We start from the raw sequence: 26922 nt of genomic DNA, 5'->3' as shown, positions 1-26922 counted from the left end.
TCACAATGGTCCTCTTGCTGCTTAGTCTCGCTAGCCCAACATCCACTGGAGGAAGGAGAGTGGACTCTTCAAGCTTGTGAAAGCAGGAAACATAGACAAACAGCAACACATGCACTAAATGAGAAAGGGCCGGCTCTGAGGCTTCTCCCGGACGCTGACCACAACGAGTTCACGAAGGTCTGCTGCTCTTGTGGAATCTTTGGGAGGCTGGGCCAACTTGCAGCCCTGGAAATGGAGCATCAGGGGATGGGTCTCCCCCCCCGCCCCCCCCACCCCCACCCCCTGCCCCCGACCCCCCCACCCCCAAGGGGATGGGTCTTAAGGTTGCATCCTGGGCCCCAGTCAGTCAAGATGTGAGCAATCGGCCTTAGGCACGGGACACAAAAGCCAGGAGCAGTTCCCACTGCCATGGCTTCCCTGCATGCGGGCTAGCCTTCTTTCCCTAAGAGGCATCACTCCGGAATTTTGTCATGGCAACAAGAAGAGTAACTATGTCTGTCGTGATGGTTCAGTGATTAGAAGGGCTTCGTCCAAAAGTCCAGCAACCTGGGGTCAAAGCCCAGAACCCACAGAAAAAGTAGAGAACCATCTCCCAAATTGTTCTCTTACCTCCACACTCATACCCACACCCCTCCTCCCATCTCTCTACACACACACACACACTTTTTTTATTTTAAAAGGGAATTAAAATAATACCTAAGAGAAGAAGTCAACCCAAAGGCCTCACACAGAAGCACAGGCCTCTGGACAACCTGTTTCCCTTACTCTGCCTCGACTGCACCTTCAGAAACATCTGGGTCCGCAAGGCAACACTGTTGCTATACGGAAATACAGAAATAGGCTGAGGGGGCATAACAGGGAAGAGAATTATAAAGTACTGTTTTGGACTTAGTGAAGTATTAAGCTTACATAAGGCTTTAATAAAGTCACTGCTCTGTTAAAATGCATAATAAGCAGGAACATCTCAACTTGGACGTCACCAAAAAACCAAACTGCCAACCATTGAAATGCCCGTGGGAATGGATGTATCTAAGGCACTGGACGCCCCTCCCCCACTCTGCCTTTCATTTCTCAGCCCTCAGTGGCTCTTTGCTCCTCTCCCCAAAGCACCTGTGTGTGTGTGCTCCCATACCTTAGAGTGGGGCTGCACTTAACTCAAAGGTTCATCTCTTAGGAGAGCAATCACTTAAACCAGTACACGGATACTGAGCACCAACCCTGTGACAGGCCTAGGGCTAGGCAGATGAAACCCACAAAGGGTCTGGGGTATGTACACACATGTCAACAAATAGAAATTGAACATTAATGTACACAATAAGATGTTTGGGCTCCAGGGAAGGGGCTACACAGTGATCCGGGGGTCCTGATCCTGGCTTTGGTCTTGGCTCTCAGATACACAAACAGCTCCTCTAGTCTAACTCATCAAAGGGAGCTGAAGCTACCTGCAAAGATGACCTCACCTTCCCTTCTTCATCCCCATCCTTCACCTCCAATAGACAGAAGTGTTCCAGAGTCAACTGAAGGACCGTCACCTTTGGACGGATAATGTCTTTCCAACATTAGTGTCACTGGGATGGTAGCAGGCAGGGCCTCACCCAGGCAATGAGGGCTAGAGGCATTTCAACACAGCTCAATAATATCCTCGTCTGCAGTGAATCCTTACAGACGCCAGCTTTATTTCTGTAAAAAGGAGCCCTACTCTTTCAGTTTTAAGCTGGACTCTGTAGTATCCAAGCCTTTCAGACAGAGCTAAGCAGGCCAATGGGAAGGGCTACTTGAGTTAGCCCAAGGCCTGGCTGCAGCTCCCCGCTAGGCTGAAAGGAAAAGCTGGGACACATGCTTGCAGTGGAGGTCAGGCTCACTGTCTTCCAAACACAGAGTCAGGCTCCTGTGTCTTTAAGACCCTCATAAATGGCTTGCCTCTGCTGGACACCATGCTCTAAATAAACAGACTCTTCTGGCCGACACACAACTTCCTGTAGGGTTCTGGTGGGTAGATCTTGAAGACACTGCCAAATCCAACTTCTGAGCTGCCTTAGAAAACAAGCTACGAAGACCGGAGTCCAGAGCAAACACAGGAAACAGCCACATTAAACAAGGAACAAATTACTATATAGGCAGGGATATTTTAAGTAGTCACCAAGCAAGAAAACAAAACTTAAAAACAAAAATCAAATTATTAGTTATCTAAGAAGACACAGTAGAGTAAAACACACTCTCTCTCTATTGGAGGGAATCAAAATTAATTAAGTCCAGTCACGTTAAGAACTGGCTGCGAGTCCCTACCACCGCCACGGGGACAGATTGTTCTACATGGCCCGACTTCAAACCCAGCTCTGATCAAATGGATTACCCAAGGGAGAAGCATGGAGTGAGACCAAAAAACTACCCGGCTGAGGGAAAGACTAACTAGTTTACTAGCAGATGACCACCCGCAGACCTTGGAGAGAATGGGGGGGATGGATGAAATGAAGTTTAACTAGGGGAAGATATTTGAAAAGGGTAACATGAGAGTGAGTGCATGGGTTCCCAGCTCACGTCCGCCGATCGCATCATAGACCAGCAAGCATGCACTGTGGGATGCCGTGACTTCAAGAGCACACGTGGAACTTGCAAACACCGTCCTCTTGCCATGTGCGGGCCAACTGGCATGCTGCAAAAGAAGCCCAAGACCCGGTTCCCATTCTTAGGAAGCCCACGTACGAGCTGGGTGCCCGGGATTAATATGCAAAATTCTGAAGTACGGACTGTGAGAGGGGCTGTAGAGATGGCTTGGTGGGTGGGAACACCCACTGCTCTGGTGATAACTCAGGTTCTGTTCCTGCACCCACATGGCGGATCACTACCACCTGGAACGCCAGTGCCAAAGGATCCAGAGTCCTCACCTGGCACCTTAAGCCATGTGTACATACCCGCATGCACACGCACACTCACACGGGCACACACACACACACGTATGCACACATGCACACACAATTAAAAATAAATCTTTAAAAATCACATTAAAAAGAGAAGAAGGGAGGAATGGGCCAATGGATTCAGCAGTTGAAGCAAGACTCAGGCTCTGCCCGGGTCTTTTTATGGTTTTAAACACAAAGTATCTAATTATGTTGACCAGCCTGGCTCTAAACTCCGGGGCTCCAGTGACTCTCCTATCTCCACTGGACTGGGACTACAGGTACATGCCACCAAGCATAGGGAGACCTTAAACTCGAGCTCTCGGGTATCTCCAAGGATATCTGGAGTTTCACAAACCACACACATCAGTCCATGGGACTGTGTCCTCAACCCTATGTATGTGTCCATTCCAGTCTTATCTCCCACTTTTAGCCCCAACCCAACCCTACTATTACCCCAATCTTCTATCCCAGGGTTGGCAAGCTATTGCTGTAAGAGGCCAAACAATAAATACTTAAGGCCTCAGAAGCCACAGGGGTCCGTTACACAATATTCAACTCCGGCATCACGAGAAAACAGCCATAGACAACATATCAACGAATGAGTATGGGTGTGTCCTAATAAAACTTTATTTACAAAAACAGACATCAGACTGATTGACGGATGGACGCATTGTGTTATGTTATACCCATATGACAAAATGCTACTCAGGAATAAAAAAGTAACAGATATATACAAAAAATACTGCTAAGTGGAGGAAACCAGCCACAAAAATCACCTGTTACGTGACTCCATTTACATGGATGCCCAGAATAGCCATAAGGAAACAGATCGGTGGTTGTTGGCTGAGCAGGGAGAACAAAAAAATCGGGCAGCGGTGAGTTTTCTTTGAGGAATAATGAAAACGTGAAATTAGATTATAGGGTCGTATTTAGTACCTGCTGTGACTAAACACTTGGCCAAGCAACTTAAGGAAGAGGGTTTATAGTGGCTCACGGTTTGAGGGCGCTGTCCTTAGTGGTGGGGCAGGTGTGGCATCGGAACCCTGCAGCAGCTGACGGCATGAGTGTACCCAGCTCCCATTCAACTTTCATTCATTCCAGGACTCCAGGCCCCGGAGTGGGCAGGGCCGCTCATGTTTGGGTGATGCTGGCCACTCAGTTAACCTAGTCTACGTCATCCCTCACAGACATACCACAGACATACTGTTGGTGACACTAGACCCTGTCAAATCCACAATCACAATCAATAGATCCAACTGCCTGTTTGTATACTCTACTGTCTCTTGGGCTGCTCCTCTCATCTCCGGCTAGAGAGACCACTCTCTCCGTGTGTTTCTGCAAAGTTTTGTTAATGCCATAAGGTTCTGTTATTTGTCGTGTTGGATTAAATTTATCCTTTAACCTCCTGCAGGTGCTGCAGACACAGAGCTGAGTAAGAAGCCAGAGGTGCTTACCCACTAGGCCCTTGGTAAATAATTCAAGCCATGGCTCCGTGAATGATAAAAGGATGAATGATGAGAACGTTGTTTATGGAAGGTTGGATTTATGAAGGAGTTCCCAGCCGAGGGCCTGAAGCTCAAGATGTCTGTCCCAGGAGACTGACTAAGGAGGCTACATGGTAAGGAGAGAGGGACAGAGAAATCCTAGAGCCACTGCAGAGAAAAATGGAGGTAAACTTGACTGACCAGGAAGCTGGCTTGGGAAAACAGCCCTGGGAAATCAGCTTAGGAAGGATCTTAAATTCCATTTCAGCTGGAGAGATGGCTCAGGGGTTAAGAGATGGCTCAGGGGTTAAGAGCACCGACTGCTCTTCCAGAGGTCCTGAGTTCAATTCCCAGCAACCACATGGTGGCTCACAACCATCTGTAATGGGACCCGATGCCCTCTTCTGGTGTGTCTGAAGACGGTGATGGTGTATTCATATAAATTCCATTTCAGAGACACCATCATCTTCATTTCCAAGGATACAAGTCAGGTTGAGAGAAGCAAGCTGCTCATCAGGAGCCCACACTGGGGAAGTGCTGGACTCACTGATCACCACTGGACCTCGCTGCTTTGCCCTGTGGTCTGGCCCTTAGTCCCAGGAGTCCACGAGTTGGTCAGACAGCACCTTGCTTGACTCACAGAGGTGAGCAAAGAACAGAAACCAGGCAATGGGGGTGGGGGTGGGGCTGGGGGTGGGGCTGGGGGTGGGGCTGGGGGTGGGGGTGGGGTGGGGTGGGGGTGGGGGTAGGGGTGGGGGTGGGGTGGAAGGATGTCGTGATGTTCACTCAGTCAGGAGTTCAGAAAGGAGAGGGGAGCAGGGGGCTTGAGGAATGAAACAGCCTAGAGGCAAAGGGGGCCAAGTTCACATAAGTCCTCTTCAAAGTGTGGTAGGAAAAGGTAAAATAAGCGAGTCTAATTCATACAGACATATTTCAAAATCACAGTTGAGGGAAGGGTGGAAGGTAGTGTGATAAACACCACTATGGGATGTGAGTCTTCAAATAAAAAAAAATGTTAGTAAGGAAATTTCCCTTTATTATCAAACAAAACGTCAAGATAGCAGGAAAGGTGGATAACTGGATACCAAACGTGCACACACTGGGCATCTGCACACGGTGGGTACACATTGGATATGTGCACACACTGGGCACAAACTGGGCACCTGCACACACTCAGCACACACACACTGGGCACCTGCACACACTGGGCATTTGTACACACTGGGCACACATACTGGGCATCTGCACACACTCAGCACACATACACTGGGCACACATGCTGGGCATCTGCACATACTTGGCACACTCACAGGGCAGCTGCCCAACTGGCCCAGCTGGGCATTAAGACTGATTGATGGATTTGCTCTGTGAATTATTCTATGGCTTTTTATCCTCTTAGAAATGCTAAGAGGGAAAACAAACCACATTTTCAAGTGCAGCGTGCACTCGTGTAGAAACATGTTCTAACATGTTCTAAGAGTCCAGGATATTTTAAGAGTCAAAAGCACAGCAGCAACAGCACAGATCAAGGCTGTGACCCTAGCCTCCAGGGAGATCAGACACCACACTGGTTGGGAAATACCATTGCTGGACAGATGTAAAAGGGGTCAAGGATAGTCTCTTCTCCATCCTGAGGGGGACAAGCCGCTAAGAAGAGACTTGTCTGTCTGGATTTTCTTCTAATCTACCAGCTTCCAGGCACTGCAGAACATAGCCCAGCACTACCTCATACTGAAGTAGCAGAGTCCATGTGGCTCAATTCTGCTGGGACGGGGTCTAAACTTTGCTAGGTGACTTTACAACGTGTGAACAGTCCTTTGGTAAATGGCAGGGTTTAAACTATGTAGCCAGCCCAAATCCTAGTATGAATGCTGTAACTTCTCTGCTCAGTCCTTGTCCTGATTTGTTTGCCAAGGCTGGTGTTGACTAGCACCTCTGATTTTGGCATCCAGAACTCCAAGGTTGGTTTCAGAGAGTTCTTAGCTGACAGTTAGCTGTCGTTTCAGGTTACACATCTTGCCCCAACTTGTTAGAAACCACCCTGGACTAGAGCAGGCAGTCTCAGCTCCCGTTGTACTATGTCACAACATCCCTGCCTAGCTGTGCTCCCATCCTGTTCCTCTGCCTAGGCCTGGCCTGACACCATCACACTGCCCAGCAGCCATCACCTAAACTGTACTGGATGTCTCCAAGAGAAGGGATGATACTTCTCCAGTGATGTAAATGTCTTAGCCAGTTAGGCTCTCTGGTCCCACATGTCAGAGACTTGGCAGGTAGGGAAATCATCCTACTGTAACACAGGACTTGAGGTCAGGGAGTGAAAGTGAGGAGAGAGAAATCAGGGAATTTAATAACCCTGCTGTAGGCTAGTAATACAATGATGAATGTTGAAGCAATCCTTCCTGCTCCACAAGAGCGATTCCCATGCTGACCCTCTCCCATCAGACAGCAGGCAGGGCTTGTGTATGGATGGGCTTGTTTAGAAACTGAGTGTGGAGGCCAGCAAGCTGGCTGAGCAGGCAGAGCCATTCACAGTCAAGCCTGTCCACCTGAGCTACATCCTAGAATCCACGTGGTTAAAAGAAAGGACAGCCCCAAGCTGTTCCTTTTACCTCCACACACACACTCAACATGGCATACATGGGAATACACACATACCCCAGAATGTATGTCTATCTATGTATGTATCTATCATCTATCTCTCCATCTATCATCTATCACCTATCTATAATCTATCATCTATCAATCTATCACCTATCTATAATCTATCATCTATCAATCTATCACCTATCTATAATCTATCATCTATCAATCTATCACCTATCTATAATCTATCATCTATCAATCTATCACCTATCTATCTATCATCTATCTATCTATCTAATCTATCTATCTCCATATCCAACCTGTCTGTCTGTCTATCTATCTATTTCCATATCCAATCAATCTATCTATCTATCTATCTATCTATCTATCTATCTATCTATCATCTATCTGTGAACTCTTCTAAGAAGAAAGGATGAGAAGATAGTTTACTGGTAAGGAGCATGTCTATCATTTAGGAGTCCCCGAGTTTGATCCCCAGCACAGAAACAGACACATGCAATAAGTTTTCTTTCCTTCCTCCCTTCCTTCCTTCCTTCCTTCCTACCCTCCTTCCTTCCTTCTTTTTCTTTTTAAAGAAAGGAACAAACTTTCATCAGTTTCTTCATCTGTGTGTGAGGCACTGACTTCTACACTTGCTTAGTGAAAACTCTATGTAGGCTGCATATAAGACACTACAAATGCAAATAGCCCTCAGGGTTGAGGGCTTTTTCCTTCTGTGTATACGTACTCATATTGGGGAGACAACCATGACGAACAGCAGAATAAGCATGCCTCCCGCAGGGAAGAAACGCAGCTAGTTCCTCGGTGTTCTGCTCTGTGTTTTCCAAACATCCAACCTTGAAGTGGCATACCTGTTCCTTCGAGATGGGTCTGGGCAAGACGCATACCCTTTCCTGCTTCTCTAAGTGTGGCTGGGGCTGACTTTCAAGGGGTAAAGGAGGAAAAGGAAGCCATTGTTCCTATGTTAATATCACAGAAATAAAAGGGAAGATCAAATGCCGGTAGACGTGTGAATATGGAGGGAAAAGACACCCAGGCAGCAGGTGGGGCTACCCAGCAGATGAGAGATCAAGTGAGGTTCTTCACTGTGAGTGGGAAGCTCTTAATTGGCCAGCTCCCCCTACACAGCTAAGGCAGGTGTAACCAGCTCTCGAGTGGCATGGAGTGACTTTTATGAAAGCCACAGAAAGCTTCTCAGGGTGGTTGCCTGAAACAAGCACCTTGGCGGGGGCGTTTTGTGTGAGCCCAGCAATAGCTCCCGGGGTTGAGAGCCCTGGGTTTTATAATTGCTGGCATTTGCTATGCTAATCCTAAACCACACGGAAAGAAGACACCCTGCCACACTGAGAGCAACTGCAGTGAAGCCCTGAGGGGATTGAAACTGTTACAATACTAAGGCAAGAGCAGGAGCCTCCTGGGACAAGCTGAGCAAACCTGAACCTTCCCTGGGAGAGCCACCTCCCTTAGCTAACTGACAGAGCCCACTTGGCCTGGGATCAAGTAAGAGCTTAAAGTAAGAGAGGCCATCTCAAAGTAGGGAAGGAGCTAGAGCACTGGCAGACACTTCTCAGTGGGAGACACCCTACTCACCCACTAGTTGAATGGCCTCCCAAAGCCCAGATGTGCCCTTCCACTAAAATAGAGACAGCCAGGCCTCCCCTTCAGGCTGCAGAGGGCCACCTGAATCTCTGTGAGTGCCCGACAATGGGGTGGCCCACCATGATCTGTACCATCAGAACTGCCGTTACTCTTATCCGGGGATAAAGAAGCTGTCAAAAGGGCAGCGGGACACCTCAGGGTTTTCCCGTCCTTCTCTTTCTCCTGCTCTACTCTTCCTTGCCCTCAAGAAAAGCCAAGGAAGGGGCGAGTACAAAGACAGAACAGTTTGGAGCCACACGTGGGAGTAACAGTCACCTGGTACAACTGCCAGGGAGCTGGGATCCCAGAGCCAGGCTCAATCGTGCAGAGAAATAGACATATCGAATTATGAGGGGTCTCTGATAGGTGGAGTTACCTGGTCCCCCTCGCTCCAGCCCTCCAGCAGGCACTGGCTAGCCCACTGACAGTCTATTCACCGACTGAGTCAGGAATTCATGGAGGAGCCCAGGGCTCAGATCCCAGCACCGCAGACTCCAAATGTGACAGGACACGCGTTACAGGGGGTCGAGGGCGTTCAGCCCCTATCCCTACCCCACCTCCAAAAGAACAGTCTTTCCTTCAGCTCAGAACAGTTGTAAGTGCCCATCCGTGTCTCCTGTGTGTGTGTAGTGGGGCACTGACTCTAGGCAGACGGGAAGAGGAAAGGTATACCACCACGGGAAACAGACCACAGGGGGAAATGAATGATAGACAGGAAGCAAACAGTCACCCAATGTCTGTGCTCTTCTGTAACAAGCTGAGGATGGGGTGGGGTGCTGTGACCCTCTCTCAGTCAGGCAGTGCCCTGAGGCACTGAACCCCAGGACTCACAGAACAGACTCAAGCAGGGGGTTTGCTCCAGTCAACAGGTACTAGGAGCAGCTGGGAGCAGACAATCTGGAGCAATGAAAGAGGCTAATGTGGGCCAGCAGGATGGCTTACAGGCAGAAATGCTTGCAGTCCAGCGTCTGAGCCCTTGTGACGATGGAAGGAGAGACCCCACAGTTATCCTTTGCCTTCTGTGAACATGTCTCTTCACCCCTCACCCCAACCCCCACCCACACCCACACCCACCACACCCACCACACTCACCCACACCCACACCCACCCCACTTACAGATGATGACGACGATGATGATGTAATGATGATGACAATGATTTTTAATTAGAGCAAAGGAAGTGATAACACATATTCAATAAATAATGAAGCTACCATCTCAGGGCCTTGGGCCTCTTCTGCCCTTCTCCACTTTGTCCAGTTTCCCGCTCACTTCCCAGGCTGCTATTTCCCGAAACCCGTGATTACAAATGAGATGTATGGTCTCAGACGAAAACAGCCCTAATTCTAGACGTAGCTTCCCCAGTCTCATGCCAGCAGCGAGGGGGTGGGAGAGCAATGCCACGGGACAGGACGTCCCGACAGGCTGCAGCAAGCCCGGTACCCCAGCCCCGGTAGAACCCTTTCCTCAGGTCCTCCAGGGTTGCCAGTGACCGTGTCCGTATGCAGAGACTCTTGACTCCTCTTCTGCCAAGGAAAGTGGGACACTTCCCCTCAGATGGAGCTCGGTTATGGCGCCTGGGAGGGAGGGGCTTGGTCAAATGTTAGAGCAGGGGTGGTCTAACAGCTCTGGTGCTGGTCCGGTATCCCTAAGGCTAAGGGCAAACAGGGCTGGCTTCACAACTCCCTCATGAATGGCGTCATGGAAGAGTTTAGTGTAGACTTTACAAGGTCTTTGACTCTGGCCCTTCTACGAATACCCCCAAACGTGTCTGCTATTACAGTTAGCATAGCCCACGCGATGCCGTAGTCACGAAAACGGAGCCATCCAGTGAGAGTAACAAAAAGAATGGGAGTTTAGGTTGAAAAATTGAAGCAGTTTTCTTCCTAAAAAAAGATGGGGGGTGGAATCGGCCAAAGTTGACTTTACGAGCTAGCTAGACACTGCCAAGTCAAAGAAAGGACTTAAAAAAAAATAGATACAGTTCATGTACCATCACTTTTAAATTATAACTCAGCAGTTTTATTGGGGTTGCGGGTCTGTGTAAGAATCACAACATCGTTTTGGAATATTTTTATCCCCCATCCCTGAGGCCCCCACTACCCAGGGTAGTCAACCCCTCCTTCCTTCTTTCCTATCTAGCCCTAAGCATACGCTCGATTAACCTTTTGCCTGTCTGTACGTACTCTGCAGTCCTCATTTAAACAAGACCGTACAACGCATGGGTGTGTAACTATCCCAATTACTTAGCACAGTCTTTTAAATTTCACCCGCACTGTGGGATATTTCTGTAACTGTGCCTTCTAAATTGTCTGACAACTTTCCAATGTATAGATATACCACACGCATTCATCAGATGTAGGCCACTCAAGATATGTCTAAGCTTTAAGCAGCACTGGGCCTTTTGGTAGATACTTCAGTTGTCATTTCTGAGGGGAACTGCTACCTCGTGGACTGGATAACCTATCTCAGAGCTGTTAGCACAATCACTGGGGTGTGTCTCCAGCCATCTATGAAGAGGGGTCAGAGTTTAACACTTAGACACCCACCCTACCAATCAACGAACCCCTCCCGCCTCTGTCTGGAGCTGTCTGCAATACTCCCGTACACATGTAAAAGACCCCAAGGTCTGCTTCAGGACAGCTCTGGAGAGCTAGACAGGGTATCCAAAGACGAAAATTCTAGCATCCTGCTTGCAGGCAGCCTTGAACAACGGCATCTAATCCCTAAAGGTCTCCAAGGAAGACAATAATGCAGTTTCCCTCGGAGGCCTACTGGCAGAGATGTCTTTAAATCACTGGCCGGAGAGCTTACACACACTGGTTACACAGACACAGAAGGAGCGTGGTGTTGGGGCCACCCCGAAGAAGCCCCCAGGTAACCACACACCCCTGTGCTGCCATGTTCTGAGATGCCCCTCCCTGAAGTCTTTTTCTTGTGCTATGCCGGTCTCGTCCTATCCCATTCTCAGAGTCCACGGCGGCAGCACCACATGATTTAAGAGTGTTTAACATGACTTAAGAATTTTCTGTTGTTGGTGTTCCCGCAACAGCTTGGCCTTTCCTTTTCCTCCCTGGTCCCTCTGAGAGAACCATATATAAAATGAATGACTGCAGAGCGGAGGAATTGCTGGAGTCAGCAGTGCCTCGCAGGGGCTGTATTTCCTCCCCTCCTCCTTTCCCTCCCACCACAAACTCTCCCGCGTACGTCGAGAATTAAAGACACATTACGGGGATAAGGAAATCTGACCTGAAGAATGTGTTGCAGCCACAGTGGCAGGCCACCAAGAGGACTGACAATAATTTCCAATGGCTCGGGAAAGGGTTCGATGCCCTGACGTTGAAACGAGCCAACGCTGCACACGTTCACCAGATTAAAGTCAGCTAATTGTCCTGGTGGAGGTTCCATGCTTGTGCTTACCCTGTGTACCCCCAAAAGCAAGGGGACGCCCGTGCCACATACACGGGTGAGTGTGGGAATTCACTTTTCTGAGCAAGAGAAACCCCCCCTTTTTTTTCAGTCATTTTTTTCCCAACTCCCCCGGCATTGGGGATTACTGTAGATGCTTTTTCCTTAAAGCGACGATCCCTCCCGATAATATTGCTGACACGAACTGAAAAGAAAGAGAAAAAACAAAAACAAAACCACAAAACAAACACAGAAAACAGAAAGAAGACAACTCTGAGTAATTTTGTGGGAGAAATCCAGCCTCTTAACGGTTACAAGGAGACCACTAATGCACATCTACGCCATTGCTGAGACACAGGGAGGAATGGGTGGTTTACCTCTGAAACTCCTGTCCTCACACCTGCATCCTAACCTGTAAACTGACCGTGACGGGGGACCTGGAGCAGCGTCGTACTTATTTTCAATGGTGGAGCCCAGTCCAGTCATGAGCTTGGTCCATTACCTTCTCCATCAAGACTTCTCCATGACCGCCAAGACTGCCATCTTGGACAGGACGCTGCAACTCAGTAAGGAGCTACCTTCAGGGTACTGACCTTTGTTCTAGAAGTTTCCCTGATTCGTTCTTCAGAAGCAGTAAGTTCTTATGACACAGCAAGGCAAGAGGAAAGAAAGGAGATGTGTAAAGGTGAAAAGACAGTTTTAAATCTTAGGGGGGGAGGGGGGCCCACGCGTTGGTCAGGAAGAAGTGCTCTCTACACAAGGCTGACAGCATGAGTTCTGATTCCCAAAATCCAACATGGAAAGAAGGATCCACTCACAGAAGCTTATTCTGATGTCTGAGACTCCGAGGGCAATGCCCACACTCACCTCTCTCTGCCGCTGGCCTGGTCCCTGATCTGTACTTCGGAGGTTTAGGACATGGACCTCCCTTGGCAGCCCGGTGGTGCCTCTGCTGGCACAGCCAGACAGAACGGTGAAGCTCTCCATCAAGGCCTGGACTGGGTGAGAGGCGTTGATTGGTGACAGTTCACACCGGGTGCTGGGCTCTGGACCTGGGAACACAGCGGAAGGCGGGGGTTGTTCAGCAAGAGTAGAGCAACTTTGGATGACACTGCTAACCCATCAGATAAGGCTTTAGTCCAAATAATACCATACCCAGATAATATTAAACGTCTATAATGGTATACACACTCCCGGAATAGTCCAAGATACCTTTTAAGAGCTTTCCTTTATTAGGGAAAATAAAACAAATTTACCAACTATACAAAAACAATATTGTATAAGGAGCCGGACCTGCGTGGCAAAGTTTAGGGCAGAGGTCAGGAAAATCCTCCCCAAAGAGGCAAAGTGTGAGCAGAACTAAAATAGGAAACGTAGAACCCTGCTCATATTTGGCCCCTGCTTCTCTTTCTGTTCCTCTAGCTGACCCAGCTTTCAAGTCTAAACCCATCCATTCCTCTCCGCCTGTTTCTAGCTGCCCCCCAAGCCATTAAGAAGGCCCCACCCCTCAAGCTCTCTGAGCCATCTCTACAGCAGGATAGTTCTTCTAATGGAGAAGGCGACTCCACAGTTGCTCCACATGCAAATGCCCGCCCTCCTACCCACAATTACTCTCTGACCTCTGAGAGCTGCTCAGGAAAGCCGGAGCCCCTTAACAGGGCACACAACCAGGCCTTGCCTGATCAAGCCTCCACCCTCCCAGCCTCCGTCACTCAAACTCTTCACCTCTAGCCCCCACCCCCACAATAAAGGCCCCCTGGCTGAAGGAGGTGCTTCTCTGTTCCCTACATCTTCATTCCCCATAATGTGGGCCTGCGTCATTTACCACAGGACTACAGGTGCGTACACCTGTTACAGCCAGTCACGTGTAAACTCCCTGACAGCTACATCTTCATATTGTCTCATACTCACGTTCTCAGAACTCCATATGGTACCTGGCCTGGAGGTGGTTCATATTCATATAGTCTGTCTCCCCGTCTCTCTGTCTGTCTAGCTCTCTCTCTTTCTCTTTCCCATCTCTCTCCCTCTGTCTTCCCACCTCCCTCCCTTTCCCCTCTCCTTCTCCCTTCCCTGCCGGGATTGGTCATAAGAATTCATGAGCAACGGGCAGCTACGGGGATATACGCTATAATTCCACTCCTCGGCCTCACCCCATATTGATAAAGAGGTATCTGGAAAGAGGAAGTGAGGCATGAAGTGGGCTCTGGAGCTGTCACCCCAAACCATGGCATCTTGGTATTTTAGCTGAAACCTTTAACTTTCTAAAGGAATTCGGACCTCAGCAGAAGCTAGAGGAGACTTCCCTCTGGTTCCACTCCAGGGTATTGGCTGGACTCATGGCAGGGTAAGTGTGTCGTCACAGTTGGACACTTCCTCGAACTCCCTGCCTTCCATGTCAGTCCCAGTCAGGACTCCACACCGACAAACCTTTGCACATCTCTCTTCTGCCGTTCCTATTCTCTAAGACCACTGGGCTCCCCTAAAACGTTTCGAACCCCCAGATTTTCCACATCTGCAATCCCCCTGCCTAGAGAAGCGGAGCAGATGTTTCTGGTTTTTTGGCTCATTGTTGAATTTTCCGCGTTTGCAATGAATCCCTACTCTATTCGATTTCTCCTACTAAATCTGTATCTGTCAGGAGGCAGAGGGGAGGGTCCCTAGAACTCTTCACCCTCACACGTCCCAGTGAGCACATTAGATGCACCCGCCTCATGCCAAGGAGTCTCCAGGAATGTGATCACAGGGTACCACTAAGCTGCAGGCTTTTCTAAGGGAGCCCAGATCAAAGTCCTCCCGCATTCCGGTGAGTTCCTCCTGGCTTCTAAGTAACAAACAACCTCTTTAGAATTACAGCCCCGTCTCAAAACTCCATCTGTAGTCCTGGCCTCGGCCACTCCTGTCCTCCAGTGCTCTGTCATTTACAGGTACCTTGCCTGCTGGGCCAAGTCTGTTTCAGGACTCACAGAACTTATCTAGGTTGATAATAGGAATCCGGTCTGAAATGAAGCATGTGCCTTCTCAAATTCCCCCTGCCACTCTGTTGCTGGACGGTGCCTGCTGCTTTCTGAGAAGGCAGGGGGCCCTGAAGGGAGAGAGGCTGACAACAATGGCGGGGTGCGAATCTGTGGGTGAGTCTCAGAGAAACACTGTTCCCCCTGATCCTGGGGACACAGACCAGCTATCTGGGAATACAGAATAGCTACTGTGCTTAGAAACTCCAAGTTGGTTCCAGAACCTCCTGCCATGATTTATAACGATCACAAATGAAACACAACAGAAATTCGGTCCGTCCTTTGACCCAAACACATCTCCCAAGGGTCCTGCAACCTGCTCAACGTGCCTTGTCTCTCCAGCTCACCAATACTCCTCAGGTGCTTCCGGAAGGGCAGCCTGCTCTCGTCTTTCCCTTGGGGTGCAGCTCCCGCCCAAAGTCAAATGGAAGACTCGAACGGTGTATGGATCAAGCCTCGGGACAGCTGCCATGACTAAGGTCCCTCTGCAGTCTAAGGTCTAAACATACTCAGCGCTGCGTTCTGGATCTAAAGGCTCTCTCGAGGCCCGGATGTGGCAGTGTCTCCTGGGCTGCTGTGGAGCAGTGACAATATTTTCAGCAGATGGTGCGTAATCCCAGTCTGCCGGGTGATGCTGGGTCCTGTACAGCATGAGGAGGTGATGTCCTCTGCATCTTAAAGGGAAGATAGCTCCCACATACGACTATTCTCAGATCGCGGGAGGCCTCTGGCCTTCTCCCTCTGTAGACAGCAGTCTGAGGAGCAAGCTTGAGCTGAAGCCACAGTCTGTGGGAACCAAGCAGCCAAACAAACAAAAAAACCATCATGGCATCGGTGGGGAAGTCTCCCGAGTTTTGTAACTTACTCTGATAAATAGCATCTGATAAAGCAACTATTGTAGAATGCTAACTGTGGAACTTGGATGTGCAGCGAACATAGTTTCAACATCTTCCTATGTTGAAATATTTCATTTTTTTTTAAATGTCAAGAGGGAGGGGACGCCTATAAAAAAATTTATATGTGAGGTCAGGGCAACCTCCAGGAACCACAAACTGTGGGTGAGAGAGCAAAGGCCCTATCCTCTGACCCAGAGACTCTCCTCCAGGAATTCACCATAGAGAAATAACGTGGGGCATAGCTGAGCAGTGTGGGAGCACAGCATGTACCGGGGGCTGAAGCCAAAGCTCAGAGAGGGGATAAAAAGGAAATAAAGATTCCAAAAACCATAAATGGGGCGGTGTCCTTCCTCAGAAGCACTTTCTGAACTCTCACTCTCCAGGTGAAGCCCCAAATCACTCAAGGCTCACAAAGCCCGCACAGACCTGGCCGGGCTTCGGCTTCGTAGCACCACGCACTTACTGTGTTCTAGCCTTTCTGGCTGAGGCACAGACCTGTCAGCTTCCCCACATCAGACCTATCAGCTTCCCCACATCAACTGCCTCAGCCCCATTTGCAGCTACACAAGGCCATGTGACCAAGTTCTGCGAGGTAACCAATGGCTGCGCGCATAGATTCTTCCAAGGGGTGTGGTTACAGGAGGGAAGGGGGTGTGTCCTCTGTCTCCCCGCTACATTCAGATAAGCCTCTATCTTGTGTGGGTCACTGCACCGGCCCCACCACATGTGTCTCAAGGGGTACAGGGACGGTTTCTTTTCTAGGCACGCTAACTGGGTGCAACACCTCTAGCCATAAAGAGAAAGATACAGGAAAACGCGCTCTGAAACCTGCCTGACTGGCTCTGTGAGCTGGGGAGCTTCTTCACAAACTAGACGCTTCTCTTGTGCCCACAGCTGGAAACCTAGAGTCGTCCTCTTCCTGGGCAATCGTGTCTCTGTAACCCAGAGACCAGTGAGCCTGAGCAAAGGCTCCTTCACCACCTTGAGAGGCACCCTGCACACAGGTTGCTTTCTCTGCCTTCATCAACATATGTACTGCCATTTTGCAGTTGGTTAGTTGTTTTTTTGTTTGTTTGTTTGTTTGCGTTTTGTTTTGTTTTGGGTTTTGTGCTTTTTGCTTTTGTTTTAGAGGAAGACTGGGGATTTATCTGGCTTGGTAGGTCGCTTGCCTAGCACATAAGTAATTCTGGGTTCAGCCTCAAACCCTTCGTAAATTAGGCTTGGTAGCTCATGCCTGAAACCCCTGCACTCAGGGTTAGGAGACAGAGGCAGGGGGATCGGAAATTCAAGGTTATCCTTGGATACACAGCAAGACCTAGGTCAGCCTTTTCTACAACGCAAGTCTGCCTTAGATAGGTAAGTGGGCAAGCATGAAATCAGGCCACTTCCATCAATCATGGAACAAACATTTCATAGCCACAGCCATGTTACAGACGCTTTGTCAGGATTTTCACAGAAACTTTTATAAGTGGGTTTACTCCCACTTATAAATTGCATTTATTCCACTATCACTAAACCTTTGCGAGATGCCAAGCCCTTGGCAATCGTGCACTCAGAGATCCCCCTCTGGGGCCATTCCACACTTGAGCTTTCTCAACTGGCCATTCCTGTTGATTCTGGCCATCTGCTACATGTTCTGCCCTAGGTCATCCCTCCTGCCCCTCCCCGATAAATATCTAAATTTCCTGTGGTCTCCAGGTATAATCTGAGTTGATCCTTCTCTGTTGGCTCTTAGGAGCTCCAGCCTCCGTGAACCTTATTAGACGTTGTGTCCTACTTGAACGGACCTCGCTCCTGCCCTGAAGTTGACTTGGCTTCATGAATCGCCCTCCACATCACACAGTGCCTTCCACACCCATACTGAGGAAGCTGTCACCAAACCAGCCTCCCTCACAGAGCAGCATTCCCCCAAAGCAACACTGTGAGGCACGCAGTGCCCAGGGATGCCACCCTGTGTAACAGGCCCCACAACGAGCTCTCCTAGGGAAGGCTAGCATGCTCCAGCTCTGGGCCACACATCCTATGTGTGTTGGTTCTGATCCTTGTAATTCAACTGAGATGATGCAGCTGAAACTCTGATTTGAGAGTGGTGGAAACCGGGTCACAGAAGGATTCTTTACTGACCAAAAGTCACACTGCACCAGCCAATAGCAAGGGACCGAGAATTCCCGGCCTCTCCCATAACAGCACAACACCTACTTCTGCTTTGGACTTTACAGGTCTTCACGGAGGACTCTGCAGACAGACACACAAGCATTCATTCACATCTGATAGGACAGCATGATAAAAATCAGTAAGGACTGAACTGCTGAATGCCAACTTAAAAGACTCCATGCCCTCGCTGAGGAAGGCCACTGGTTCCTGTCTCACTGACCAAATCTCTGTTCGGTCTATTCAATTAATGACTGATTATCTGGACATGTGGGAAACTGTGCATAGCATCACTATCTAAATTCCCAGTTCTACTTTATGGAGAAAAAAACCAAGTAGACTCGCCCAGCATTCCCACCTGGGTTACAGAACGTCCGTGCTGGCTGTGGGCCAGCGCGCAGCCTTGGCAGGATGCAGACGAAACCTTTGGGAACAGATTTGTATTCGCTGCACACGCTACGTTTAATCTACCCCCCCCCAAAGAAACCATTGCCGTCACTCCTCACATAATGTCACTCGAGTCAAATATGGAGGGAGGGACGTTGTTTGGAGGCACAGGAAGGTGTTTTCACATCTGCTCAATGTGAGCTTCAAACGTCTTCCATCTAGAAAGCTGACGCAAACATCTGGTGCCGATTCCACACGATTCCCAGTATTCTGATTCCCCGTATCACCCAGGGCACTAATGAGAAACGTGTGTTCGGCTGCAGTAAAAGTGGTAAAGATGCGGTGGGAATTAAGAAGTAACATTATAGCCTGGGACCAGGACACTGCAGCGGGGAGGTTTTTATGGCGGCGACACCATTGGCTAATAAGGGTTCGTGTTACTGTGCCACAGGGAATTCTGCAATGCCGTCAACTGTGGAGAGGGACAAACTCCCACAGACTGTGGGACTTGGGCACTGTAGGGCCTATTCTATCCCTGAGCAAAAAAAAAAAAAAAAAAAAAAAACCCACTCCGCATAGGGGGATGCTGGAATCATCAACAAAGGGGGGCCGGGGATGTTTTCTCAGCCAGCAGCACAGCCTGGCTCTTATTGAGCTCTGGGAGAAGGAATTTCACAAACACCAGGATATGATGTAGGAACAAAGCTCAAAGAGAAGAAACACCTGGAAGGCCCTGGGCTCCAGAGCCTCTGGCCAGTACACAGCCTGAGCTAATACTAGTGCCATCTTAAATTACTATTCATGGGCTCTAAGGTCCCTGGGGATAGAGTCGGGGAATGTATGGCCATTAAACTCTTGAAGGGGCCCTCAGACCACAGTTCCCACTTGGGTTTTCAACAATAAGACTTAATTCGAATCCCAAGTTTATTGGGATAGGGGAAAAAAGTCTTGTGCCTGAAATACGGAGTTCTCGATGGAAGAGAGCCCACATCTTCAGGCTCAGCTTATCAGGGTGCCTTGCACCGTCCACGTGAATATCAGAATCCAAGCCTTCCTCTTGACAATACCAACCCTCTTCCAAGAAGTCAAATGTCAGTTTGTTTGGCTGGAAGCCAGTGCATATTTGTATACTGTTGTGTTGAAATAGCGGGTGCAACCATGTTGAAGAATTTCCTGAGTTCAAACTGTGCTTTGAAATGTTCAAAAGGAAACCAAGGGCAGAGCTTCACTGGGAGCCTACGTTCTCAGGGTTGGTAAAGTGCCAAGCTGGAAAGGCACTGTGGCCCTTCTACCTGAGCAAGAGTCTACTCCTTATAAGGGACAAAGAGGAGTCCTCAGAGACTAGGGAACAGAGAGGCTATGTTCCACACTGGCTAACACCAAGAGGAGCCCCCAGGGCTTTAGGGGTGCAGCATCATGGTGGAGCAGAAAATATGTTTGTAAGGGAAGCCCTGCGATAGGGAAGTGGGAGGTGCTGGGTCCCCTGGGAGTTGGCACCAAGTCCAACTCTGGGGTGGGGGTCGGAGCTGCCTAATGTTTGCGCTCTACTAGGGGTCGAACCCTGGGCAAGTGCTCTGCCAAGGGCTCCAGTCTCCAGCCTCCAGCCATGTCCTGAAAGGCTTCCCACAGTCTCTTACCCCTTCCAGGCTTGACCCACGGCTAAAGTGAGGCCCCCTCTGTAAAACCACTTTTCAAATTTCAAGAAGTATTACAGGTGTAATTTTGCCCGGGGAAGGAGAAATCAATGAATGAAAAGTGTTTCCCCCAATTGAAAAATGTTCTCTCGGTGGCCTTTCGGAATGTGTAGTCAAGCCTCTAAGGTAAGAATCCCTATGGCGTTTCACAGTTATAACTGCTCCAGAACCCCTTCCAAACCTTTCTGTTTTTCATCCACATTGCTTTAGCCCAAGAACCCCAAAGGTCATGTATCAATTCTAGTCTAAATGGGGCTTTAAGTTTCATTCCTAGAAAATTCCTGATCTCATATATATATATATATATATATATATATATATATATATATATATATACACACACATATATATATATATGGATAATATATAATATAATATAAATATAAAATATAATAAGAATAATATAATAAGAATATATATTCTTATTCATACTTATTTCTCCAAAAGAAATTAAAGAACTCATAGCAACAACAACAAGAACAAATACCCAAAAAAGCCCACATCAGCTGCAATCAATTCAAAGTCACGCTGGCAAAATAGAAATCTTATTTTAAAAACCCATCTAAAGAAGTCAGGCCCAGCAAAGAACCATTAACTAAGATTGCCTGAAAATATGACCATTGCACGGTCCCTGTCAAGAGGAAACAAATAACGCTCTTAGGCCAGGAAAATACTTCCCCTAGGTTTGAACTTAAGAGAACCCCCCCACCCCCATAGTCACTCTGCAGAGGAGGCGTGGCTTCAAGCATCGTTCTACAGGAATTGCTGTCCTGTGGTTTGATAAAAATCTTTCCCCCGAACTTAAACACGAGGTCAATGGGATACCTGTCCCACAAGGCAGCTGCTGAGCGTGCCCATGGTGACTGCACACGGTGGGCGACGAGCTGTGCGGTGGTGCCCACCTAACACAAGGCACCTTTTCAAGACCGGTTGGGTTGCTTTTCTGCATCAACGCTGGAGCTGAGCCTCTGGGTTTGTTTTTAAGTGTGTCACATTAGTCAAAGCGATTTCTGTTTTTCTAAATCCATGGGTGTTATTTGGGGAGGGGGGGGTTCCTCAGTGTTTTTCCACTCTGGACCAAGCAGCTTCTCTCCCTTCCTCCTGAGTGAAGGAGGGGAGCCACTCACTCTGCCAGCAGGAACACACATTTTCTCACATGCAGACTTTCGGACGGTCCAACCTGAGAACAAAAAAAAAGCTTTGCACACCAAATCCCACAACAAAAGAGCTGTTGTTCACAAGGTCTGAACAGAAAAGGAGACCAAGGTAGTATCTATTTATTTGACTGATTCCTTCTCTGAAGTACTGCCCACCATACGATGACATCACTGCTTACTGAGATGCTCCACATTAGCAAATCCCCGCCAAACTGAACTTTACCAAAGCGACTGCGGTCGTGTTTTCAGATGGAAAATTACCCAACACGTACTAATGCCTAATTGCTTTCTGGCCATCTTAAATATTTTGAGCATCCCAAAAATGACTTATTGTATTTTTTTCCTGAACTCATTTAAGGTTACCATTATAAACACTAATTAAACTCATTAAGGTTTGGCATGCTATTTTAGGGTTTTTAAAAAAAAATATTTATTTACTTTTGTCTTATGTGTGTGAGTCTGCATGTGTACCACATTGTGCAGTACCCACGTAGGCCAGTAGAGGGTGCCAGGTTCCCCAAAACTGAAGTTATAGGCAGTTGTGAGCCACCATGGGGGACTGAGAACCAAATGCAGGTCCTGTTAACCACAGATCCATCTCTCCATCCTTTGTTTTGTCATTTTTATTTATTTATTTGTGTGTGTGTGTGTGTGTGTGTGTGTGTGTGTGTGTGTGTGTGTGCAAGCACGTACGTATGCACATTTCACTGTTGGTACTGTCCTTCTACCGTGAGTTCCAGAAATCGGTCATAGGCACCAGGCTTTCACAGCGTTTAGTCTCTCAGTCATCCAGTCAGCCCTGACAATTCCACTCGCATCTCCACCACAATGGCCCCCCTTATACACTTACTAGTTCTGCCTGCACTCTGCATACGTCTGAAGGGCTTTCTAACTCTGGATAAGGGCCCCTCAGGCTCATCGCTTTCCTGTTTTACTTGCATTCAATCCTAAGTCAACCCACCCTAGCAAGGGCTGGATGGTCGCTCCCTGCCCCTTTTACACAATGGCCCATGGGGATTTTTGTCCTCTGTTTTCCTTGGAACTCACTAAAGCACTGTGGGTTCTTTCAGGATGCAAGGAATATCATTAAAACTGACACAGTAAAAATAGTATTATATAATAGTAAGAACCCCTAGCCCACACTTGCCTATTTTGAATAAAAAGTCAAAGAGAGTAACAATAGTACAGTAAGGTGAACTGTAGCCTTGTTCACATCAAGGCTCTACTAAAATCCCATTCAAGCTTCTACTGCTTGGAGACCTTCAAGCATTTTAGAAACCCTAAGAGGAAAAACAAAAAACAAGGAACAAATCAAAGCAAAAAAATCCTAATGGATAAGTGGGTTTGATAAGTACCTGTGGGTGCCCTACCCCCAGTTTCTCATGGTTTTCTCCCCCAAATCACTTGACTTGATTTAGAGCTACCCAGGAGACAAACCTCCAGGCATGTCTGTGAGGGAGATTCTACATCGGGCTAACTGGTGGGGAAGGCCCACCCTGACTGTGGATGCCACCATTCTGTGGAATTCTGAACTGAATACGAAGGACAGAGTGAGCTAAGCACCAGCGTCCATCTCTCCTCTGCTTCTGGACTCCAAATGCAGTGTGAGCAGCTGGCCCGGAGCCCCTGCTGCCTCGATTTTCCCACCTCCATGCACTGTGCCCTGAACAGTGAGCTATAATAGCCGGTCCTTGCTCAAGTCGATTTGTGTGTATTTTATCACAGCTGCAGAAGTGACTGACATGCAGATTAACTGCAATTCTAGCACCAGGTATGAGTCATTCCTCTGTGGCTCCTCCAAGGAATCTGGATTCACTACTCCTTCCTGCCTTCACTCAAATCAGGGCAAAAAGACAGCATCAGAGACCCTCAGCCAATAGTCCCTTTTCTATACAAATGATCACCATGAGTGATGCAGTCCAGGAAGGGTTACAGGCTACAAAGTGCCATTTCACCAAGACAACACAGAATGTTGTCATTCAGAAAACCCTTCTCTGGTGCAGTTACATTGTAACATTTAACAAACACAATGTGGGTCAGCAAGTATTCCCAGGAGAAGAGTAGGGGTCTGACCTCACTCTGCAAACCATTGCATAAAGACAGGCATCGTGCACACCTACACACATAGGTTAACTTTTCAAGCTCCTTTCTGATTTGATAAAGAATCTCTCTGCCTCCGAAGATAACTCATAATTTATCCTAGATTTCAATCTTCTCTACTATAAAAGGCACAGGAAGTCACATGGAAACAATAGATGGAAGTGTAGATTTTTTTTAAGATCAAGCCAAATCGGGAAAACTTTCAGTAGTTTATGGTAAAACTACATGTTTGAGCAAAAAGGGAAAAAATAACTCTGCTTTTTTTAACTCCTTACATTTTACCCTCTCAACCTCAATGTTTAGAGAAAATTAATACGTAAGTGCTTCAAAGACATAATTCTCCAGATTATTTCATGCAGTCTTTAAACTTTTTCATTATATGTATGTATGTCTTTATGTGTTGTGTGCAGCACATGCATGCAGTACCCACAGAGGCCAGAGGGGGCGTCAAAATTCCTGGAACTGAAGTTATAGGGGGTTTGTAGGTGCTAGGAGCTGAACCCAAGTCCTCTTCGAGGGCAGTAAGTGCTCTGAACTGCTGAGCCAGCTCTCCTCCTGCAAAGGGCTTCTCTTCTATAACTGTGCAGCCCAAGTGAGTCACAACAAAGCTTTAGAATATTGAAGACAATAAGTGAGAGACAGAATTGTTTCTCTTTCCATGTGATACATTATATCAGACTAGTCAGCCTCTGAAATAGGCACAGAGAAGCAAGCGGTATCGGGACTTGATCTACAGCACAGCCTTCTACCTTCCACCCCTCCTCCACCCCAAAGCAGGTTCTTACCGAGTTCATCACCAGCACGGCCAGCCCTAAGAACTTCTACTATGCTATTAACAAATTAAAGGCAGGTGGTTTTGAACCCACGGCCTATGACAAGCTGAGAGACACAACCGTGCGGTGCTGGGGATAAAACCCAGGACTTAGTGTGTACTAGGCCAGTACTCTAAAAACTGAAGACACCCCCAGGCCTGCATTATAGGGACTACACTTGTCTGTGCTACCCAAGAGAGGTAATAAAGACTATCAAGATTGTGGACTTACAAGTTTTTCAGAACTAAACTGGAAAGTTCTACACAAACGAAAATATATTACCAACATATGGAAATTCAGTAGAAAAGTATCTCATTTCTCCTTCTATCCTACCTGCCCTCCAAAAGAAAAGCCCACAACATACAGTGAGAACAGACAGGAAACCCTGATCTTGGGAGTCGGAAGACTCCAGCTTAGCCCTGCCACTTCCAACCTCCCTGACCTGGTTCTCTGACCTTTACCTGGGGTTCACCTGGAGCAAATGTTACCTGTCTTACCTAAGTGAATGAAAGCACCAGGCATCAAAAGAATTCTATAAATTTAGGTGGGAGACATCTGTAAGAGCTTAATGACTTGCCAAAGAAGAAATCTGAACTTTGGGACTGTCCAACCTGTATGAATGCCAGCACTGGACAGACAAACAAACAACAGGAAACAATTTAGATTTTAATGGCATATAACCCAATGCCAGCAAGCAAAGAAAAATCCCTCTTACACACAGTAGGGAAGATGCCAATGAAGGCGTGGTGGGGCAGCCTCCATACTGGAGCCTGGGAGAGCTAGGCTGGGGTATGATTGCTTAGCCGTGAGCCCTCGGACTTTACAGGTTGGAATCCTAAGCACATCCTGAGTCTACTCAAACCTGTAGATGAAAACATCGGATCATATTTTTCCCCATTCCTGGTTAAGACCGAGGCACACAAACCCTAATTCTAAAAGCGGGTGTCCGGCATTCCAGAACAAACAGTGACCCATGAAGAAAGCAACAGAAGGGGCAAGAAGAGAAATAACAAAGCTGCAGACTGCACATTTAGTAATTAAACCGAAGAGAAAACAGCCTGCGTCCCAGTTCAGCTCCAGGCTGAGTTCCTATCAGAAGACCACTGGAGGCCAAAGACTACATCTGCATAATGCTTTAAATCTGAGGCCAGTCTTTGAAAAAATATTTAACAAAGATTATCAAAACACCTCTCTCTCTCTCTCTCTCTCTCTCTCTGTTATTTTCCTTAAACTTACCAGTCCTGCAAACTTTTCTTCCTCTGTGTGCCAGCATGCATACTGTATGTGTGTTCATACGTGTGGGGCACACATGTGCACACATACACATGAACATGGAGGCCCAAGGTTGACACAGAAGTCTTCCTTGATTGTTATACACGGTGTTCACTGAGGCGGGATCTCGAGATGGAGGCCAGAGCTCACCACCACAGCTAATCCCACAGCCAGCTTGCCCCAGGGATCCCATCCTGCCTCTGAGTGACGGCTGACTTCCTTGGATCACCTCCCTAGCCCTCGCCTGCAGACTCTTACCATCCTGCCCTCTCACCTGCACTGGGCATAAAGTTGGGCTGAACATACACCACATGCTGTATTCTTTTATACCTATCCTTGTGTACCTAAGAAAACACACAGGCAATCACAGACAGCCACGGTGGCTGGTACACAGCGTCAGAGTCCTTCCAGGATCACCCCAGATTAGATGATCATCCTTAGTTGTTTTATTGTTTGTATGTTTCTTTGTTTGTTTACATTATTTTTCCTTCTTGGTTGTACTGGGTATTGAACCAGTATGAACCATGAAAGAACACCATTATTACCCATATTCTTTATGTCAGTGTGATATAAAGTGCTTACCCCCACCCCCGAATTAAACTGAGAGCTTGCCTACGAAATCACCATTTTCACTTGCTCTCACATAGTGGATGTTCTTACTAAAGCAAAGGTCTTACTGTTCCCATGTGTGATTTGCCTAGAGCCCGAGCGTCCACCGTCTGTCTGTCCAGCTAGACACATAACAGAGTCAAACTGTGGTTCTGCGTCGTGAGAAACAACTGCTCCGGCTAAAGATTCTCAGAGTCACCACGCAGCCTCTAGCTAGCGCATTTGCTTTGCAATAAGAACATACTTTTCCTTCTGCCTCCTGCTCTGGGCACGGTTCCAGCTGAGCTGCGACAGTCACCTCCAGCCACCTAATGGTCTGACAGTATTTTTATAAGGGCTTATTTATTTATTTATTTATATTATGCCCATGTTGGGGATCAGACCTGAGGAATGTGTGTGTGTGTGTGTGTGTGTGTGTGTGTGTGTGTGTGTGTGTGTGATGTATGCATATATGTGTGCATGAAAAGAGAGACAAGAGGTCAAACTTGGATATCATTCCTCAGGAGCCATTCACCTTGTATGGGGGTTTTGTTGATATTGGTTTGTTTTGCTTTGTTTTTTTTTGTTTTGTTTTGTTTATTGTTGTTGTTGTTGTTTTGTTTTTTTGAGGCAGAGTGTCTCAGACTAGGCTGCAGCCAGTGAGCCCCAGGAATCTACTCCCCGGCTCAGGAGTCTCTGTCTCCCCAGCTTGGGGGAAGGGTTACAAGCATCCACCATCATGCCTGACTTTTCACACGGACTCTGGGAACTGAACTTGAGGACTCGTGCTTCCGAAGCAAGCACTCGATGAACTAAAC

General features: G+C 47.8%; 1 protein-coding gene across 1 annotated transcript in view; it reads right to left on the bottom strand.

Annotated features, from left to right (window-relative positions):
* The window catches only part of Tgfbr3 (transforming growth factor beta receptor 3), a 173324-nt gene that overhangs the window by 94096 nt on the left and 52306 nt on the right, over positions 1-26922 (bottom strand). Inside the window, exon 3 of the mRNA NM_017256.1 lies at positions 12904-13088. Coding sequence (NP_058952.1) covers positions 12904-13088 — 185 coding nt within the window. The remainder of the gene's footprint in view (positions 1-12903; positions 13089-26922) is intronic.

The sequence above is a fragment of the Rattus norvegicus genome, chromosome 14 (assembly GCF_021556685.1).
Source record: "Rattus norvegicus strain SHRSP/BbbUtx chromosome 14, alternate assembly SHRSP_T2T, whole genome shotgun sequence".
Taxonomy (NCBI): domain Eukaryota; kingdom Metazoa; phylum Chordata; class Mammalia; order Rodentia; family Muridae; genus Rattus; species Rattus norvegicus.
The sequence above is the reverse complement of the archived record's forward strand: the minus strand, read 5'-3'. Positions and strand labels throughout refer to the sequence as shown.